The sequence below is a fragment of the Martes martes genome (genome assembly GCF_963455335.1).
Source record: "Martes martes genome assembly, chromosome: 6".
Lineage (NCBI taxonomy): Eukaryota > Metazoa > Chordata > Mammalia > Carnivora > Mustelidae > Martes > Martes martes.
Genome location: NC_137893.1, coordinates 52,280,714 through 52,303,355, shown reverse-complemented (window position 1 = coordinate 52,303,355; position 22,642 = coordinate 52,280,714). Strand labels below are relative to the sequence as shown.

At 36.5% G+C, this 22,642-nt stretch overlaps 1 protein-coding gene across 2 annotated transcripts in view; it reads left to right on the top strand.

Annotated features, from left to right (window-relative positions):
• MYO6 (myosin VI) overlaps nucleotides 1-22,642 on the top strand; it is a 148,559-nt gene that overhangs the window by 45,986 nt on the left and 79,931 nt on the right. For both annotated transcript variants that reach the window (XR_013966971.1, XM_080805710.1), the window contains exons 2-3: nucleotides 14,510-14,651; nucleotides 19,702-19,771. Coding sequence is in view for 1 of the 2 variants with exons in the window: in XM_080805710.1 (XP_080661836.1) it covers nucleotides 14,535-14,651; nucleotides 19,702-19,771 (187 nt within the window). In the remaining variant the exon portion in view is untranslated. The remainder of the gene's footprint in view (nucleotides 1-14,509; nucleotides 14,652-19,701; nucleotides 19,772-22,642) is intronic.

Sequence of the window (22,642 nt, the reverse complement as noted above, 5' to 3'; positions counted from 1 at the left end):
ATCAATAAAATGAAAATCTGATGAAGTGCTCTACTCCATTAAATATTTGTCTGAATCTCAGCTAGTCATTTAAATGCAGTGTTACCTGGAAGATAAAATTAACTCCACATGTCATCATGTTTATCTTATAGCACAAACCATTCAAGTGAAGAACTTCTGGTGTGAGGAAAAAAAATAACTTAAGTATTGAGAGGATTTTCATGAAGTCTTTTTTTTTTTTTTAAGATTTTATTAGAGAGAGTGAGTAAGAGAGAGCACAAGCCAGTGGTGGGGGGTGTAGAGAGGAAGAGAGAGAAGTAGACTCCTTGCTGAGCTGGGAGCTGGATGTGGGGCTCCATCCCAGGATCCTGGATTGTGACTTGAGCCAAAGGCAGACACTTAACTGACTGAGCCACCCAGATGCCCCTCATGAAGTCTTTAGATATCTTTTAGGTTATGTTTATTTCTTGTGCCATTAAAAAATAGGTTAGGACAATGTAGTATATTATACAAACAGGTCTTTTAGACCTCCTGATAAATATAAACCAGTGGTACAGGTAAGAAGTTTGAGTAGGCAGAGCTGTGTAGTGCAGTGGTTATGTGTTTGGACTTGGGGTCACACAGGTTTCTTATCTTCTCCCTGCATTCATTTCTTAGTTATCTCTGTTGGGGCAATTTGCCCCAAACTTCCAAACTGGAATGTAGTAAAAATTAAGTGAGATAACATATTCCAGTACTCTAGTGCAATGTCTGGTACATAGTGAGTGGTCTGTGAAACATTATTGTCATTTTGTTGTTTTCCTTGACTAATTGAATTGAACTCCATACCAGCTGTGAGAAGAAAATTGTCTTTAGTTCTTGTTTTTGTGTGATATACCCAGGCACATGCAGCCCAAGTTAGTAATGTTAAAGAAAAACCACTTAGTTTTATGAATTACATGAAAACTTTATTGAATATCCTAGGTTTTGTCATCTTGTTTATGTAAGAGTGAGAGAAATTATAGTAGAATAAAACATTCTACTCTTTGTAATTTGTGTCTCTCAGAGTTTATTCCTCCTGATCATAGCCTTTGAGAGTTTGTTTTCCATTTAATGAGTACCTATCTTAGTAGAACTATGTGGACTGAATTGGATTGGACTTGGGGTCAACTCTTAAAATGGTGTTGCTGTTTCTGGGTGAAAATCAACTTGTATTATGCACATTTTAGGAGAGGTAAAAAGCTAGAGTTGTCAGTGATGTGTTTAAAAGACTAAGGATTGTTCAAACTTCTTATGACCTTGATTAATGATGGTGTACTGTCCAGAATGTGGTTTGCTCACATAAAGATCTTTTAGTCTGAAAAATCGGAGTAACATTGAGTCAAGGCCTGGGATTTAAACTGTAGAATATTTCAATTTGAGCAGAATGGGGACATTTTATACAGCAGGATTCTTCAGGAGAAAAGGCTTTTCTTTTGGGTTTGAAGACCAACTTAAAATTTCATTAACTGCTTATTGGGACATCAACATTATCCCATGGTGGAGACAGTGAATTAAGGTCTTCAGTCTTTTAGAAACTCCTTTTTTGAAAAGACTGACAAACTTTTAAGAAGTAACCTTTAAATCTAGCACTAAGGACAAAACTAAGTAACTTCTGGGTGTAATCATTGGACAATATACAAGATTAGTCACAGGGTATGGAAAATCTGAATCACCTGGGATAAATTAATATCTTGCTATTCTGGTATTTTACCCTCTGTAAAAGAAATTTTGGGGTTCTGAAATAAACTGAGATGTTTAGTTTCTGAGAATATAGGACTTTTCCTAGAATGATCTACATTTTGACCAGGTTATCTTAGTATAGATTATCTCCACATTATTGTTATTATTTTTAATTTCAACTCAGACCTTTTATTGTTATTGTTGGCATTCAGCTGTGCAATCTGCCTAACTTTGTTTTTTTATTTTACTAGACAAAGACTTTTTTAAAATTTAAATTCAATTAATTAACATATAGTATATTATTAGTTTCAGAGGTAGAGTTCATTGATTCATCAGTCTTATATAATATCCAGGGCTCATTACATCGTGTTCCCTCCTTATGTCCATCACCCAGTTACCCTATCTCCCGCATCCCTCTCCCCTCCAGCAACCCTGTTTGTTTCCTCTGATTAAGAGTCTCACCCTCTCTGATTTCATCTTGATTTATTTTTCCCTCTCTTCTCCTATGACCCTCTGTTTTGTTTCTTAAATTCTACATATGAGTGAGATCATTTGGTAATTGTCTTTCTCTGGTTGACCTATTTCTCTAAGCCTAATAGCATTTAGTTTCATCTAGGTCATTGCAAATGGCAAGATTTCAATTTTTTTGATGGCTGAGTAGTATTCTATTGTACTTTTGTATCCATTCATCTGTTGAGGGACATTGGGGCTCTTTCCATAGTTTGGTTATTATGGATATTGCTGCTATAAACATTGGGGTGTAGGTGCCCCTTCAGATCACTACATTTGTATCTTTGGAGTAGTTACCTCGTAGTGTATTTGCTGGGTCGTAGGATAGCTCTATTTTCAACTTTTGAGGAGCCTCCCTGCTGTTTTCCAGAGTGACTGCATCAGCTTACATTGCCACCAACCGTGTTGGAGGGTTCCCCTTTCTTCAAATCCTTGGCAACACCTGTCATTTCCTGAGTTGTTAATTTTAGCCATTCTGACTGGTATGAAGTGGTATCTTATTGTGGTTTTTGATTTGTATTTCCTGATGCCAAGTGATGTTGAGCATTTTTTCATGCATCTTTTGGCCATTTAAGTGTCTTCTTTGTATAAATATCTGTTCATACCTTCTGTCCATTTCTTCATTAGATTATTATTTGGGTGTTGTGTTTGATAAGTTCTTTATAGATTTTGGATACTAGGCCTTTATCTGATAAGACATTTGCAAATATCTTCTCCCATTCTGTTGGTTGTCTTTTTGGTTTCGTTGACTATTCCCTTTGCTGTTCAAAAGCTTTCTATCTTGATGAAGTCCCAGTAGTTCATTTTTGCCTTTATTTCCCTTGCTTTGGAGACATGTCTAGCAAGAAGTTGTTGCGGCCGAGGTCAGAGAGGTTGCTGCCTGTGTTCTCCCCTAGGATTTTGCTGGATTCCTGTCTCACATTTAGGTCTTTTATCCATTTTTGAGTCTAATTTTGTGTATGGTATAGAAAATGGTCCAGTTACATTCTTCTGCATGTGTCTGTCCAATTTTCCTAACACCATTTGTTGAGGAGACTTTCGTTTTTCCATTGGCTATTCTTTCCTGCTTTGTTGAAGATTAGTTGGCCATAGAGTTGAGGGTCCATTTCTAGATTCTCTGTTCTGTTCCATTGATCTGTGTGTTTGTTTTTTTTTGCCAGTACCATACTTCTTGATGATTACAGCTTTGTAATAGAGCTTGAAGTCTGGCATTGTGATGCCACTAGCATTGCTTTTCTTTATCAAAAGCATTCCTCTGGCTATTCAGGGTCTTTTCTGGTTCCATACAAATTTTAGGAGTATTTGCTACAGCTCTGTGAAGAAAGTTGATGGTATTTTGATAGAGATTGCATTAAATGTATAGATTGCTCTAGGTAGCATAGATGTTTTAACAGTATTTGTTCTTCCAGTCCATGAGTGTGGGAGGTTTTTCCATTTCTTTGTGTCTTCTTAAGCTTCTTTCATGAGTGTTCTATAGTTTTGAGTTTTTTTTTTTTTTTAAGATTTTATTTATTTGACAGAGAGATCACAAGTAGGCAGAGAGGCAGGCAGAGAGAGAGGGAGAAGCAGGCTCCCCGCTGAGCAGAGAGCCCGATGTGGGGCTTGATCCCAGGACCCTGAGATCATGACCTGAGCCGAAGGCAGTGGCTTAATCCACTGAGCCACCCAGGCACTCCAGTATAGTTTTCTGAGTTCTGATCCCATGCCTCTTTAGTTAGGTTTATTCTTAGGTATCTTATGGTTTTGGGTGCAGTTGGACATGGGATTGACTTCTTAATTTCTCTTTCTTCTGTCTCATTGTTGGTGTTTAGAAATACAGCTGATTTCTGTGCATTGATTTCATATCCTGCCACTTTGCTGAGTTCCTGTATGAGTTCTAGCAATTTTGGGGTGGAGTCTTTTGGACTTTCCACATAGAGTATCATGTCATCTGCAAAGAGTGAGAGTTGGACTTCTTCGCCGTTTCGGATGCCTTTTATTTCTTTTTGTTGTCTGATTGCTGAGGCTAGGACTTCTAGTACTATGTTGAAAAGCAGTGGTGATAGTGGACATCCCTGGCGTGTTCCTGACCTTAGCAGAAAAGCTCTCAGTTTTTCCCCATTGAGAATGATATTTGCTGTGGGCTTTTTGTATATGGCTTTTATGATATTGAGGTATGTTCCCTTTATCCCTATACTGTGAAGAGTTTTAGTCAAGAAAGGATGCTGTACTTTGTCAAATGCTTTTTCTGCATTTATTGAGAGGATTATATGGTTCTTGTCCTTTGTTTTATTAATATATTGTATCACATTGATTGATTTGTGGATGTTGAACCAATCTTGCAGCCCAGGTGAATAATCCTTTTAATGTACTGTTGGATCCTGTTGGCTAGTCTACCTTAGTGAGAATTTTTGCATCCATGTTCATCAGGGATATTGGTTTGTAATTCTCCTTATTAGTGGGGGGGTCTTTGTTTGGTTTTGGGATCAAGGTAATGCTGGCCTCATAGAAAGAGATTGGAAGTTTTCCTTCCATTTCTGTGTTTTGAAACAGCTTCAGAAGAATAGGTATTAATTCTTCTTTTAATGTTTTATGGAATTTCCCTGGGAAGTCATCTGGCCCTGTACTCTTGTTTGTTGGAAGATTTTTCTTTCTTTCTTTTTTTTTTTTAAGATTTTATTTATTTATTTGACAGACAGAGATCACAAGTAGGCAGAGAGACAGGCAGAGAGAGACAGGAGGAAACAGGCTCCCTGCTGAGCAGAGAGCCCCATGCAGGGCTCGATCCCAGGACTCTGGGATCATGACCTGAGCCGAAGGCAGAGGCTTTAACCCACTGAGCCACCCAGGCGCCCCTGTTTGTTGGAAGATTTTTGATTACTGCTTCAATTTCCTTGCTAGTTATGGGTCCGTTCAGGTCTTCTCTTTCTTCCTGTTTCAGTTTTGGTAGTTTATACATTCCTAGGAATGCATCCATTTCTTCCAGATTGCCTAATTTGTTGGCATATAGTTGCTCATAGTAAGTTCTTATAGTTGTTTATATTTCTTTGTTGTTGGTTGTGATCTCTGTTTTTCCATTCATGATTTTATTGATTTGGGTCCTTTCTCTTCTTTTGGTAGTCTGGCCAGGGGTTTATTGATCTTATTACAATTCTTTCAAAGAATCAGCTCCTAGTTTTGTTGATCTGTTCTACTGTTCTTCTGGTTTCTATTTCATTGATTTCCGCTCTGATCTTTATTAATTCTCTTCGGCTGGGTTTAGGCATTATTTGCTGTTCTTTCTCCAGCTCCTTTAGGTGCGAGGTTAGGTTGTGTATATGAGACCTTTCTTGTTTTTTGAGAAATTAAAAGCATTTTGTAAATATTTTTAATACTTAATAACCATATAATGAACTTACCAATAAAATATTTGCTTTTATTTTTTTAACCCTCTTTTTATTTGTTGGCAAGTTAATTTTAGCTGTACCAGTTAAGTTGAAGTTAGCCTTGGTGTTCTGAGTCTGTTTCTAAGAATCACATGGTCATAGACTTAGCTTTAAATATTAATGAATACATTGGGCTTTCTGAGGTTTATTTGGAAGTATTGTATAACTGTACATCAGGATCATGGCTAAGATCAGTTGGACCTACTACTATTAAAACCAGAAAGAGTGTCATAGCTGACCTAGACATTGTTTACTTTTTTTTTTTTTTTTAAGATTTTATTTATTTGACAGAGAGAACACACGCAAGGGGAGTGGCAGGCAGAGGGGGACGGAGAAGTAGGCTCCCCCCTAGCAATGAGCCCAATGTGGGACTTGATATGAAGCTTGATACCAGGACCCTGGGATCATGACCTGGGCTGAAGACAGATGCTTAACGTAGTCACCTAGATGCCCCAACATTTCTAGTCTTTTTTGATGTAGACTGAGAAACAGAGCTTTTATTTTCTCAACAATATCTAAAGCTAAAACAGTGGTTGGGTTTTTATAGGGCTTGATAAATATTTACTAAAAAAATGAGTGCATATCAGGCTTCTCAATTAAATTGAGGTAGGTTTTAGATCTTATTATCTTGAGATGGTTTCTGATTTTTTTAATTATATTTTTTAAAGATTTTATTTATTTGAGAGAGCACATAAGTGGGTTTGGGGGCAGAGAGAGAGGGGGAGAAGCAGACTCCCCACGATTCAGGGAGCACAACATGGGGCTCTATCCCAGAACCTTAGGATCATGATCTGAGCTGAAGACAGCCTGTTAACCAACTGAGCCACCCAGGCATCCCTCTTATTTTATTAATTAATTAGTTAAGTGATTAATTTGACTGTGCCACCCCAGTGCCCTTAGGCACCCCTCTTTATTTTATTTTATTTTATTATTTTTACTTATTTATTTATTTGACTGTGCCACCCCAGTGCCCCTAAAAATGTTTTTAATCAGAAAAGTGCAATGAAAAAGAACAATATCATTTGGAGAAATAAACAATAGCAGGAGAGTGGGGTGATTTAATCTGGCCTCATAACATATATTTGTTCTTACATCCTTTTCCCTCAAAGGTTATTATTATTATTTTTTAAAATTTATTTGACAGAGAAAGAGAGAGCAGAACCAGAGGGGAGCAGCTGAGGGAGAAGCAGGCTCCCCGCTGCACCCCTCTTATTTTATTTCTTTGTCATGAGTTTGGACTTTGTGGTAGGTATTTTATCCCCCTTGTTAATGAATTGTCATTGCTGATAAAACCAAGGTAATAGCAAATTTCAGTACTGATGTTTAATGAATGTGTTATCCAGTATTACAGCAATCATATAATTCCCATACTTGGTACAATTAGCAGAACAAGATTAACTTGGAAATGTTTTCTAGGAAGGTCTTTCCAAAGGTAATTTAGTGACTAGATGGAACCCTGCTGAAGTATTTTGGAGAATTCTGTTGTATAAGGAAGTTCTTACGAAACTGAAGTGCTCAGTGAAAGATTGTGCTAGATACACACAGAATACACCAACCATAGCCAGCTGTTACCTGGTGCCCTGTTTTTTCACAGTATTTGCACACCAGAGAAGCTAATAGCCTTCAGGGTATACTGATATAGAGGAGAGTAGCTGCCAGTTTAAAGCTTGTGTGCCAAAGGTGCGCATAACATTCTTTTGACCAGAGAGGCCAGGGTCTGGCCAGATGAAAGAGTAGCAGATTTGATACATCTATGCCACTTTCTTACCCCCAACTAGAATGTAAGATCCTGGAGGGCAGGGGTTTATGCCTGTCTTACTTACTGCATTATTCCAGCTGATTGTTGTCCTATTGGAAAGCTGCGTGAGGACGGCATACCTGGCTGGCTCAGTCAGTGGAGCATGTGGCTCTTGATCTCCGGGTTGTGAGTTCAAACCTCACATTTAGGTGTAGGGATTACTTAAAAATAAAATCTTAAAAAAGAAAAAAGAAAGCTGTACAAGGCCAGATTGTGTCTCTTTTTGCTCACTATTATATCCCTACTAGTTAGCAGTATGTAATACATAATAGGAGACTAATTAATTCATGGAATAAATTATGTAGAAGGCAGACTTCTGCACACCCTGCTTAATGCTCTTTTCTTCCTTTTTGATATCTTATTCTGGCTCTTTCAGCCCAGCTCTAAATTACCTTTAGTTAGTACTCAATTCCTAATACCCTAGACAATAAAATATAAGGCATTGTTATGAATCATAGCTATGATATTTGAGGTGTAATCTTTGAAGGTAAAGGAGTAGGTGATGGCTCATGTTTTGTGGTATGGGCCTGCCCTTTCTGCTTGTGGCCCAGGGTTTTTATATTGTGATTATCACTGGAATTGTTGAGAAGGAAGAACATGGATGTATATTGTTTGTTACTGTAACCTTTAATATGTCTGGTCCCCAGGGAGACTTCTGGTGCTACGCTTCTAACCTTTAAACAAAGAATAAATGAAAAGTTAGCATAATGCCTCTGAAAGGCTACAGATTTCCTTCTACAGACTAATTAGTGCTTCTGTAGATTACAATAGACCCTTGAAAAACATGGGGGGATGGGGTACTGACACCACCCTAACAATTGGACATCTGCTTATAACTTTAGACTCCCCCCCAACTTTATTGATAGGGAAACTGCAAGAGATCACTTTTTACTGTAATACAAAATATACTGGAGAAATGAACTGCTCACTGAGAGATGATTAGTGTCACATGGTATTTTAAGTAGATACTTGTAACACTTGAGCTTACTGCAATAGCAACAGGAGGTGGTTATGAAATTATTATTGTAGTACAGCATGCACTATAGTTAATTTTATGTAGCTATGATTCAGTACTGTCTGTGGTTCTCTCAGCTCTGAATGGTATCTTGTATGGTCTGTGTTTGTGCAAATTTTTATAAATTTTAACTTTTTTAGTAGATTTAAATATATTTTATGGTATCAAATGATAAATTAGAGTAACATCTACATATATTTTATTTGACCTGTATCTATATTTTATAAATTCATGATATACCTTTTTCTTAAATTTTTTCAATATTTCTAGACTATGTGGTTTATCTGTGAGTTTTTTCAAATTGTTACAAATCTCCAAAAAAAATTTCCAATATATTTATTGAAAAAGATCCACAAGTGGAACCATGCAGTTTAAACCCATGTTATTCAAGGGTCAACTGTACTTCTATAGATTACTGTAATGCTTACTTAAAAAAATATGGTTGTCAATTAAGTTCTAAAAACTAGGTAATTTTTAATTGATGGCGGCATATTGTAAAATATTTCTGTTCTTTCTCTAAGAAACTTAAGGAATTTCAAGAATTTCAAATTTGGGGGTGCCTGGGTGGCTCAGTAGGTTAAAGCCTCTGCCTTCAGCTCAGGTCATGATCCTAGGGTCCTGGGATCCAGCCCCACATCGGGCTCTCTGCTCAGCAGGGGGCCTGCTTCCTCCTCTCTCTCTGCCTCCCTCTCTGCCTACTTGTGATCTCTGTCTGTCAAATAAATAAAATCTTCAAAAAAAAAAAAAGAATTTCAAATTTGCTAACCTAACTCTAATGATACATATATGTGATCAGGCTTTAATGTGTTTAAGGTTTCCAGTATGATTGCACTGGGAATTGCGATGTCTTTTTAAAATTTCCTTTGTAGTTTCTTTTTAAGTATTCTTCATAAGCAAACATGCTTTAGTAAGTGTGAACGTTGATTGCGTGGGTTTTTTTCTGAATGGTTTTCTGGGAACAAATAATAACATGTCTAAAATAATTTTGTCTTTTGTGGGTTGAATGAATTGGACTTCATTGTTGAAGGATAATTTCTTATAGGTAGGATTCTAAAAACAATTAAGTGAAACTTTATTAAAAAAGAGATTTATTCTAATATAAACCATGCACTAGGTAGAAAATAATATTTAATTTAATAGGGGAGGATATGAAGTATCCACAGTTTCTCCAGACACAAATACATAATCGGTACAGAGTTAGAGTAAGACAAGTTTAGATGAGAATCTAGACCAACTTCATGAGGTCCAAGGTCAGTGGATGTCTTTGATGATAGTGCTCAACATGACTGTTTCTTGGGTCATACTGTGCCAGTTTAGGCCGCTTGTTTGCCTAAGTACAGGGCTCTAAGTTGGAAATAATTTTCCTTTGGAATTTTATAGGCATTGCTTTGTTGACTTCCTGCTTCAGTATTGCTGACGTCATTTTGATTCATGATCCTTTGGATATGACTCATGTTTTTTTCTTCTGATTTCTTTAGATACATGTAGCATCTTCTCTTTATTTCTGGTGATCTGAAATTTGACGTGGTGTCTGTGTGTGTGTGTGTGTGTGTGTGTGTGTGTTTCCCAGTTATTGTATTGAGGACTTAATGGGCATTTTGGCTAAATCTAGAAAATCATGCCTTTCAGTTCAGTTTCTTTGGGCATTTTAATTTTCTCCCTTCTGTTTTTTTAGGGGGGCAGGATGTCTGCTGTTTCTGGTATTTTGATGCTTAATCTTTTTATTTGTCTAATTTTCATATCTTTTTCTTTGCCCCCCTTCTATCTCTTTTTTTCTTAGCTTTCTGTAAAATTGTGTCAACGTTATTTTTTTTACCTTCTAGTGAATATTTCATTTCTGCTGTTATGTCATTAAAGGAAAATTATTTCAACACTTGTTAAAATGACAGGGAAGACCATTCAGGATTATTGCAGTAGGAGTGTATTAGTCTGTTTGGTCTGCCATAACAAAATGACATAGATTGGATGCTTTAAAACAACAGAAATTTATTTCCTCACAGTTCTAGGGGCCGAAGTCTGAGATCAGGATACCAGCATGGTTGAGTTCTAGCGAGGACTCTCTTTTTGGCTTTCAGATGGCCACCATCTTGCTGTATAATCACACGGCCATTGTGGAGTGGGGGGAGGGATCTGGGATCTCTTTTCCTCTTTTCATAAGCCACTGGGCCTATTGTATCAGGATCTCACCACTTAGGATGTCATTAACCTCATTACCTCCTAAAAGCCCTATCTTTAAATATAGTCATATTGGGAGTTAGTGTTCATGTATTAAAAAATAAGAATTCTCTGGGGGGGGGGGACAACAAAATTAAGTCCATAACAGTCTATAACAAAGGGTGTTACAATAGAGGAGAGAGATGGGCCTCAGTTATGAATACAGCAAAGATAGCTGGGGTATATAGCCAATAAGCAGAGTGAGGGGGTCAGTGAATACAAACTAACTAAGAGAAAACAGCAAGGATAGGAGATTCTTGAAGGCAGTTCAAGGATTTATACGTCAAAGTTAGGGGATGAAAAACTTAACCAGATATCAAGGGAGAGGGAATTTTTCCAGATTGACCTATCAGGATTCTTGCTAAAACTGGCCTACGTAGACCCAACAAGGATTGGACCAACATGGAAGGCCTAGTGGCCTGGCCTTGTCAAGAAGCAGGGTGAGAGTTGCCTAACTAAAGTTTGGTTAAGGAGAGAGTTTTTTTCAGCATGTGGCAATTTACACACACACACACACACACACACACACACACACACACTCTTAATTGTTCTGCTAGTTCTCATTCCAGAGAATGTCTTTTTCAGAGAGTAACCTCGAAGCTTCTTTCAGGGTAGTGATGGGAGTGGGGATGTATTTGCCTTGCAATGTGGAGTATGTGCATGTTAGTGCACGTTAGAGGAAATCTCTTTCTTAAACAACTTTCACTTAGTCTTTCTTATGTTAGATTCTCTCTTTTTGGACTTGGTTCTAGAAATTTCTTTGTGATGGGAGTTATTATGTCTTTTGAGATTCAGTGGTATAATTTGGGTTGTCTTCATCTTTCCCTATTCCTGACTTGAGATTCAGCTCTCTCAGGTTTGCTGAGTCAGTTGCCTATTAACCATTTGCTTTCCAACTTCCAAAATACTGTTGCTATTGTCTCCTCTTTGTTTTTTCCCATCCTTGTGGGCTGATTTCTTTTTAAGGAATCAGTTTACTGTAGATTTAGGAATTTGATGAAGGTGCAGCATCAGATGTGTACCTTTAAATCTGTTGTCTTAACTGGGAAGTTGCAGCTAATGGTTCAGAATGGGAAAGCAATTTGAATAGTTCAAGGGAATTTGCCTTTTTTTGGGGGGGGGGGACTTTGAGGATTTTCCTGTGATTTTTTTTTCAGATACTTAATTATTGCTAAATGGTATTTCATAACTCTTCTGTAATTTCCCTCTGTACTTAGAAGAATAGCAAGACTTTCTATAAAATTTACTGGTGGCTTCAAACAACAGATATTGGGGAAAATAAGTGAGAGCAGTATGACACGTATCTGTTGGGTACCATTAGGATGATGATCTCAGTTTTATGTCACTTAATCCTCATAGCAATTCTGTAAGGTAAGTGATATTACTTATGGGTAAGGAAAGATAATGATCAGAGAGATTAAGTAACTTGCTTAAGAGCTAGTCAGCATTGGAGCTTAGTTTCAAGCTTAGGTTTTTAAGGCCTTTCACCTCTTTTTAGTTCACCATCTCCTTTTACTCTTCGAAACTCTGTGCACAATTCATTCATTCACTCAGTGACTATTAACTTGCCTGCTCTGTGTTGGGCCTCGGGAACATAGAGGGGACTAGGTCATGCCCTGATGGAATAGGGATGGACATGATCAGATTTACCTTTCAGTAGGATTTCTGGTGATCCATCCAGATTGACAAGAGTAGCAACAGTAGGCAGCTTAAGTTAATTACAGAAGTCCTGGTAAAAGACTGTGTTGGTTTTAACTAGATAACAGAGGCAATATAGAAAAGTGGGTGAAAATGAGATGCCTATTGGAGATAGAATTGACAGGTTTAGGGGAGTGATATGAATTTGCAGGGAGTTGGAAGAACTGAGGATGACTCCATGTTTGATTTGAATTGAGTGTTGTTGGTGCCCTTACTGAGACAAGGAATAACAGGCTGGTGTGGTGGAAGAGAGTAATAATATAATCATAGCAATGTTACATCTTTTAGAGGTACCCATGGGAAGATGTCCAGTAGGCACATAAACACCTGAGAACTCAACTGAGTGCTGTTAATGGGCTAGAGCAATAAATTTGGGCATCACTCACCTAAAGATGGTACTTAAAGCCATGGGACTACATAGAATTATTTAGGTAAAGTGTGTAGACATAGGTGTGGTAAGTCTGAAGCAGTGTTACTGATTCACTTCTATGGAGAATCATCATTAAACTTCTTATCTTGGAATTACACATAAACCTAATAGCATTTGCTGTTTGGGAAAAGCAAATCCCACTGTGTAGTCATGTCATAAAAGACATTAAACAACAAGCATATTGAAAACATGCCAGCAGTTCACAGCTTTTTGACTGAACTACATACTACATGTCCTTGACTTTCATGAGAGAATAGACCTGAGAACATCCACATGGGAAATCCCAGATTTGCAAATTCAGCAAAAGAGGAGAGTTTATGGTGTGTACATCAACTTTTCTTTAAGTATAGATAAGTAAAGAAAAATAAGTTCCCATTGAGATGCTGAAACTCGAACATCTGGGATCACTTATTAGCCAATTCACTATTACACATTAGTCTCATAGAATCCGAGCTTTTAAAAATTAAATGTTTTACATGTCATGAACACTTTGGGTTGAATTATAAAAGTTAGATATGCTAAGCATGAAAGAAGCTTTATAAGAACACTTGAAAAATTAGAATTCACAATAGGCAAAAACTGGAAACAATCCCAGTGTCCATCAGTAGGACAATAGGTAAATAACTGGTATAATTGGTCAGTGGGCTAGTATATACAACAACATGGTTGAATATCAAAAACATTTTGTTGAGTGAAAGAAGCCACACATAAAATCTATAAAATTTCATTTATATGAAGTTCAAGAAAGGGCAAAAACTAATTTATAATGAGACAAACCAGAACATTGGATCCCTATGGAGGTTAGTGATTGACCATAAGGGAACTGCCAGGGGATGATGGAAATGTTCTATATATTGATTGCAGCGTTTAATTGCAGCGTTTAAATGGGTGTATGTATTTGTCGAAACTCACCAACTTGTATACATAGGATTTGTACATTTCATTATGTATTATGTATAAGTTTTACTTCAGTTAAAAAAAAACCTGTGAGGATACATATAGGGAACCACATTGGTGAGGCATTCCTGTTGTCTCAGATAGTCAGGATAAGTTTCTCAGGGGAGGTAGTCTTTCACATGTCTCATTTTTATCCCTCAGGTTTTTTTTTTTTTAAAGATTTTTTATTTATTTATTTGACAGACAGAGATCACAAGCAGGCAGAGAGGCAGGCAGAGAGAGAGAGGGAGAAGCAGGCTCCCCGCTGAGCAGAGAGCCCGATGTGGGGCTTGATCCCAGGACTCTGGGATCATGACCTGAGCCGAAGGCAGAGGCTTTAACCCACTGAGCCACCCAGGCGCCCCATCCCTCAGGTTTAAGATGACTTTTGTTAAACTCTTAGTTAACTCCACACAATAACAACTATTCCTAAGACAGTTGTTGAATTTATTGTGTGATTCAGAATACTTGAGGTAATAAAAAGAAGTGTTGTTATCAGCTACACTGGGGCATTAAGTAAAAACTGTGACCATTTTTCCCGGTTTTTGTACTGCTCAAAGTGTAGTACTCCACTACAGTCACAGTTGAAGGAAGGCAGTAGCAGAGCAGATGTTACTTGAGGGTATAGTCTCTGCTTGGTCCTTATCTAGAGGTGGATAAAAGGGGTCAGGGTTGGCAAAATGGAGAGAGGTGGGGATTACCTGTGGCGGGCCGACATGTGTTTCTATGAATTACAACTTACATGTTAGCTTTCTAGAAAGATATGTTATTTATTTTTAATTTCCAGAGTTATTCATGTTGTTTTATTTGTTCCTTTCAAACAGGAGATAGTGGACACTCCCTTCAAAAATGGAGGATGGAAAGCCCGTTTGGGCGCCACACCCTACAGATGGATTTCAGATGGGCAATATTGTAGATATTGGCCCTGACAGCTTAACAATTGAACCCTTGAACCAAAAAGGCAAGGTGAGTTTCTCAGCTGAGATTTCAAAATTTGATTTTTTTCTAGAGATATCTTCCTTCCTTTTTTTTTTTTTTTAATATTTTATTTATTTATTTGACACAGAGAGAGAGAGGTCACAAGTAGGTAGAGAGGCAGGCAGAGAGAGAGAGAGGGAAGCAGGCTCCCTGCTGAGCAGAGAGCCTGATGTGGGGCTCGATCCCAGGACCCTGGGATCACGACCTGAGCCGAAGGCAGAGGATTAACCCACTGAGCCACCCAGGTGCCCCGAGATATCTTCCTTTTTAATGAAATAGATATTCCTAGCACAGTGTAAGGGAAAGCAATTTTCTGGTAAGTGAATCTTAGTTTTCTAGTGAGTTATTTAATTTATTGTGTAAGTATACATCCTAGGGAAAAAGCGATGTCCTATCATAAAATCAGACAGAAATCTAGTGAGCCTTTTATTATCTCATTCTTAAGATATAGCTATATGATAAAATATGAACAATAACATTTTTATTCCTTATACTATATTGCTAAAGCTCATGTATCTGTGATGTAGTCAACATGTTATAAAATAAAAATATGGGAAGTAAATGGGATTTTATCAAATTTTGCTTTTTGCTTTAGCTTCTAGATGATTTTTTTTTTTAGCTTTTTATTTACTCAAATTTACTAGCGTGGGGTTGGAATAAATATATTTCTAAATTTTTTTTTAAGATTTTTATTTATTTATTTGACAGAGAGAGAGAGAGATCACAGGTAGGCAGAGCAGCAGGCAGAGAGAGAGGGGGAAGCAGGCTCCCTACTGAGCAGAGAGCCCGATGTGGGGCTCAATCCCAGGACCCTGAGATCATGACCTGAGCCGAAGGCAGTGGCTTAACCCACTGAGCCACCCAGGCGCCCCTGGAATAAATATATTTCTATTAAATAAAGATAGTTAAGTTTTTTTAAAGATACTTAAATGTTGCAAACCCATCTATTATTATTAATATTTTCACTACAATTTGTTTTTTTTTTGTTATAATGATAGTTTTTAAAACATAAAAGCATATTTTAATTTTGTATACATGGCATCTATTTCTTTTTTTCCTTAGACTAGATAGTATTATGAAATGGGAGTTTGGGGAAAATATGATCAGGAGTCTCTCTGAGTGTTCATGGGGACTATATGGTCTGTTTTTGTGGGAGAGCTTCACAATTTTTAGTTTAATAAATATTCCTGTTAAACAGATCTTCTGACTGAATTAAATTTGTTGATGTCATTTCTGTTTACTTTAGACTCTGAGACTGTACGTGAATAATTTATATTCTACTGATACATGGTTAACTAATGCCATATGACTGCCATCCTTCTGGGAACCTTAGAAAAACAAGGTGGATCTCTCATGAGGTCTTTTCACAGAGAAAACTATTCTGTTACTGTAAACAACCCAGGAACCTAAATGCATAATATATAATGTGCTGTGTTAGAGGAGGCCAATTAAAGATACTCTCAAGAAAGAAAACACAAAGTGTTTCTAGTTTTTCCTCTTATTAACAAGTACTTATTTGTACTTACAGTGCTGTACGTGTTCAAAGAATGACAGAGCTAATAAATAAGCTCAATTATTTTCATATATTTGAAGTTGTAGGGGAGGGAAAATTTTCTCTACTCTTTCAGGTCTCCGGGTGGACCTAAGAATAAAACTGATATAAGACAGATTCACAGTAGAAAAGCATACCATTTTTATTATATTTTTATGTGTATATGTGTATGTGTATATCTTCACAAGAGAATGAAGATCCAAAGAAGTGACCAGAGCAGAAAGCTCTTACCTTTTTGACAAAGAAACAATAAATTTGTGAAGAATTGATAAGACAGAGGGGTTTGGGTTAGGGGCAGTATATTGTGGTGAAGGAATTAGAAAGGTAAGAGTTAGTATGACAGAGTTTGTATAGATTTGTCTTGGCCTTGATTTCCTTTCTCTGGTGATAAGAATGTCTTCTTTCTGCCTGGTACAGGCACTTTTCACATAGGAATTTTATCTCCTGATTTCAGGGATAAAAAGGAGGGTGAAAATGGCTTTCTTGCACTTGCTTCTTCTCAAGAGCATTTAATTCAAAATTATCAGTATGTCAAAGTAGCATATTTAGGGTTATAGAAATTTAGTGAGCTTTTCTGTATCCTTCAAAAAGTTTTTTTTCATTTTTGTGTAGCATATTTTATAAGGACAGTAAATTGAAGGCTGCAATGAAATGAAAAGTATTATTTCCTAGGTATATTCTGTTGTATATATTTTGTTTTATCCACAGGTGACAAAATAATTCAGTTCAGGCATAGAGGAAACTTCATTTATGAGTATATGCTTTTTCCTATTTTAAATATTTGTGTGCTTTCAACTTTGCCTTATTAGTATTAATCTGTACATACATAGAAGCAATAAAAATATTTCAAATTTAAATTGTGGAGTTATGAAAACTTTGTGGATCTGTAGTTAATTCTATAAACTAAGAAGCTTCTTTCCATAAACATTTTTTTGGAAGTTAACAAGTTCTCAGGGATTGGTTCTAATTTTAATTTTTTCTCTTACTCTCTCATCAGGGTCTTAATAAATTATAACATGTCATAATAACCATATAGTTGAGAAGATCCATAAGAGTAGCAGTCTTTTGCTTAGGTAATTCGTGGTAGAGAGAACATCATCTTTTAAATATGAAGAAATTAAGTGCATAAATTAATGGACAAGTCAAGTAGATCTGTTTGCTGATATAGTAGAAGCATGGAAGAGGGAATTAGTAGCTCTGGTGGGGAACATGTCTGATGATAGTAATGGCTTTAACATTTTTTTGATTGTGGCCAATAGTAAGAAATGGATTTTACATTGCATTTGATGTGTGTACTGTGCATATGTATATATTTATAAGAAATAGATTGTATATGTCAACAAGTATGTGTATTGTGTGTGTATGCATACTCATAAATTAAACATCCTTATCACATGTGATACATTCTGATGTTTTTAAATATCTTTTTTGCTGTTAAAAATGCTATCTTGAACCTCTAAATTGATTTCATGTTCCCTATTTGCAGCAAACTGGACTTTAGGCTAAAGCCCTAAGTATATGGCATATTATGGGTCCACATTGTCTTTTTCTCTCCACTTTGCTAGTCTTATCTTTTATCAGTCAACAGTCTCCTCCTCATGCTCTTGCCATATGCTTATACTTGTGTGTCTGTTTTTCCTTTCCTTCCATCTTTCCTCTCCAGTATTTATCATGCCCTCACCATATATCAGGTAGTTTTGGGTGCTTTGTGTCCTTGCTCACGGGGCTCTTTTTGTCACTCCCCATAGCTTTTTGCTTAGCAAGTTTTATTTATCTCTTAAGACTGAGGTCACCTCCTTTCTGAAATTTTTCCACAGATACCCAGTCTCTCCTTCCTCCTCCCATGTAGTAGAATTTACTGTTGATTATTTGTTCTTTGGAGGAATGCTAAAAATTCTTAGCTGCCTGTAATATTTTATTAGAGATATTTGTTTATATTTCTGTCCTCCTCCCTACTAGACTGTAATCGTCTCAAATGCAGAGACTTTTATTTGTCCGTTTTGTCACTGTAGCTTGGTATGCTGTGTTTGATGTGTGGTAGATGTTTACTGCTGGTGATCAATGTGTGCTTTGTTATGTGATCTTCCCTTGATAGGAGAAAATGCATCCTCCCTCTAAAAAGAAAACAATTGCTTTAATGAAACAAATTTTCTTTCTCACTGAGTAGGCAGTAAAGGGGAGAAGATGAGGGCTGGTGATGATTAGGGGATGAAGGGGAGAGAGAAACTATCTTTTAAGATTCATTACTGGCCTTTTACCCCTGCTCTTAACCTTCCCATTTTAGTAATTTGTTGTCTTCCACTGTTGCCCCACTTTCAGGAGCCTCTTATATTTGTGTCTCCAAACAAGAAAGAACCAAAATCTGGGGTCTGGCGAGTCCTTACCCCCTTTGCCACAGCTGTGAAAGAAGGCAAATGTCTGTGACATGAACAGTTATTTTTTAATACATTTTCCTATGGAATCATTGTTATAAGTTATAGATTACTTTATATTGCCATTAGTATACTTAATGTACATTATGGATCAATTCTGATTTTGTGATTTATCTTGTAAACCTTTGCACATTTATAACGTTAAGAGCATGTGTGCTGGGTTCCGAATAAGTAACGTCCAGAGTTTTTAGGCCTAACAGTTTTCTAATTTGGGTATGACTTAGAATAAGTGATCTCAAATTACATCTAAAGACTATTAAATTTTATTCATGTCATTCTAACAGTTGTCTATAAATTTATACTTCTCAAACAATTACAATTACTCTTGTGGTTGAACTTTCCATCCATATCAAATAAAACTCTAAGGAAAAATGGTCAATTATTTAAAAATAATATTTAGAGTTCTACACATGTACATACATGCATGAGTATAAGACTACTGCTATAGTTTACGGAGTAAAACCAGGCTGCTGATACTACCTTTAATTCACTCTTCCAAGATACTATCTTAAGTGGTGTAATAAATTTAAGTGGTATAATAAATACAGACTTATTTTATGAACCAAATAGTTTTGGATACTGTTTAGATTTCTGATACATTTCTATATAGGAATTTGGGTCTAATATGCCTTACTCAAACAATAGCATTAATTAAATAATACTCTGTAGTGTTCACATATTTAATATATATTTTTAAACAATAAAATTGCTTTATATACAAACATTAAATTTAAGAAAAAAATTGTTAAAGTATATACCATGTAAATTTAATATTAACATGCTTCTTGCTTTGCCCCATTCTAGGCGTTAGAGCATAGGATCTTTTTTATTGATTTCCATTATTGATTTCATATTCATGGTAAATGGATAATATTTGAGTAAGGTTATTATCCTCTTTTTGGATTAGTGACTTATTAAATAGAAGGATCTTGTATTACATTTTAATGAAAAGCATACTGTTGCTGTTATTACAGGTATGCGACCAATTAATCTCCTTTATTTTTCTTACTATTTATAAGCTTCTAGTTTAATGAGCTTTTGTTTTGTTTGCTAGACATTTTTGGCTCTCATAAACCAAGTGTTCCCTGCAGAAGAAGACAGCAAAAAAGATGTGGAAGATAATTGTAAGTATCAGGTGAAGAAATAGTTCTCAGTGCGGTTAAGGAAGTTATCCTTCCAAAAAGTAAATTAGTGGTTATATTACTAGGTATACTATACTGGTTCAGAAGAAATGTAGCCTTTTGATGTGAAGGTTCATGTGAATGGAGGAGCTCAAAAGTCCTGAATTCATTATTGTCTCACATTTGTACTTTGGTGAAAGAGTCTTGAGTGTCCTTTTAAAGTGTTATTTCAGTTGTGTAAATGTGGGAAATGGTAATAATTTACTATGAAGTTTGAACCAAAAGTCTCTTGTTAACAGTTTTGAAAGAGTTATTTTGAAGCTCATCTAGAATCAGATAGCTTTTATAGCAGTATGTATGGCTAATTTGGAAGTTGAGTCAAGAGGACCCATTTAATGTCATTGTTTAAAGGAAACAAACATTAAAAAAATGTATAGTAAGTACTAATTGAAAAGTTGATTTTAGAACCTTGTATTTTATCTTAGCCTGGTGAACAGGCTGTGTTTATTGTTACATTTTCAAGGTTAAGCAGTTTTATTTTTTATTTGGTAGTATTTTTCTTTGAAGATTTATTTATTTTAGGGAGAGAGTGTGCAAGCTGGGGAAGGAACAGAAGGAAAGAGAGAGGGAGAGAAGCAGACTCCCTACTTAGCATGGAGCCCAAGACGGGGCTCCAAATGGGGTCAGTCTCAGGCCCCTGATATCATGACCTGAGCTGAAATCAAGAGTTGGACAGTTAACCTGCTGAGCCACCCATGCACCCCTCTTTGGCATTGTTTAAGAATCATGGGTATCATTAATTGGGTCTGACATAAAAAACTCTCCATTTAAAGAAGAAAGGGATGCCCAGCTGGTTTAGTCATTAAAGCGTGCATTTCTTGATCTTGGGGTTGTGGGTTCGAGCCCCACAATGGGTGTAGAGATTAACTAAATTAAAAAAAAAAAAAAGAAAAAAGGTAAGAGAAGAGAATGTATTTTGTCCTTGTTGATTTTTCTCTGCAGTTCACATTTGAGTAAGTATATAAGGTCCCCATATGTGAATGGGACAGCATGGGATAGTAGAGTAATGGGAGAGACAGGGACTCAGGGAGAGCCTGAATTTTGATTCTGACTGCTGTTAGGAAACTGTGTGCCCGTGTCAATTTATCTCTCCTCTTTGAGCTTTTCACCTGTAAATTGGGAGTAATAATGTGTATATTGCATGTTTAGAGATGATATCTTTAAAATGCTTGGTGCAGTACCTGACCTCTAACAGTCTCTCAAATGGTAGCTGTTGTTATTAGGTATAGGAGATTGAGGGGAAAAAAAAATGCGGAGTTCCTTTCCAAAATTGCTGGAGAATTTGTCTTATGGGATAATATTTTTTTGAAGAGTAATCAGAACCAAAACCAAAAAAAAAGAAAGAAACAAAAGAATGAGATTCTACAGTATTTAAAATCAGAGAAATGATTCTTTTCTGTTAAAACTTGCCGGAACATTCAGAACTACAAATTATTCCTTTTCGTATATTAAAATAATGCTTTTTTGTTTACATATCCACATGTAGCTAAACATAATAAATGGTTTTAATTACTTTTAAACCATTTCTTAAATTAATATTTTAAAACATGATTGTATTATATTCTCTGTGCTTCCTTTAAGTTAGAATTCCTAATCCCACAATATGTTCCCCTGAAAAAACTAATAATTTAAACCCATACTGACATGCGAATGACAGTTTGCTCTTATTTCTTTACTTCCTTCCATACACACCCACAGCCTTATCAGGAATATCTGTTAACGAAACTAAATAAATCCCTACGTAGTGAAATATCTGCCAGTGGACACGAGGGTCTTCCTCTTAAATTGAACTACTCAAGCTATTTCATTTCATTAAGACTTGGAAAGGTAAATGGTATTTCAGAATGGTAGTTCAGAGGAATATGAGAGAAGGGGGAGTGGTTTAGCATTGTGTTTTGGATAAGAAAAAGTGACATGTAGATCAGGCTCTTGGGGGATGAAGGTGGAAGTAGTATAGGGATATAGAAAGGTTGGTGCCCAGAAGCCAAACTAGATATACCTCTGCTGCCTACCTTCTCCAGATCTTTCTCAATTCAAGGGAAAGATGCCATTCAACTGTTAGGAGTCTTCACTCAGTAACTTCTTGTTTTATTCTGCCACAAATGGCATTAGAAAATAGTGAGATGGGCACCTGGTAGCTCAGTTGGTTAAGCATCTGATTCCTGATTTCAGCTTAGGCCATGATTTTGGGGTTATGAGATCTAACCCCATGCTGGGTTCCACGCTGGGTGTTGAGCCTTCTTGGATTATCTCTCTTCCTCTCCCTCTGCCCCTCCTGTCCCTTTTGTCTTTCTCTCTCTCTCTTAAAAGAAAAAAAAAAAAAAGAAAGAAAAAGAAAGAAGAGAAAACAGTGACATGTGTGCTTGGAAAGTGAACTGGCTGCATTATATGACAGTAGAGGCATAAACAGTCTTTTTTGAGGTAGATACCATAGGAAACTCTTGTTTGACAGGACTGGTCTGTGGTAAGCACCATAAACAAAGTACAAAGAAGAAAGTAGTTCTAGTGGTGGTGGTGGTAGGGGAATTATCCTTTGTGAGATAATTTCTGAAGAGACCTTAAAGTATAGGTAGATTTTTGACATACAGAGATATAGAGGTAGAGTCCAATGCATGAATATATTTGGGTTTGATAAGTAGTTTAGCCTGCCTGCAAGTTAGTTAGTAAAGGGAGTTGTGGACAATTATATAAAAATTATATGAAAAGGTGAGTTGAATGCAGGTTTAATAAGGGCCTTGATTATCAGACTTGAATATGGATTTTGGTAGTTGATGGACACTCACTGATGTTTTTTGAAGAGGAGAAAGATTTTTT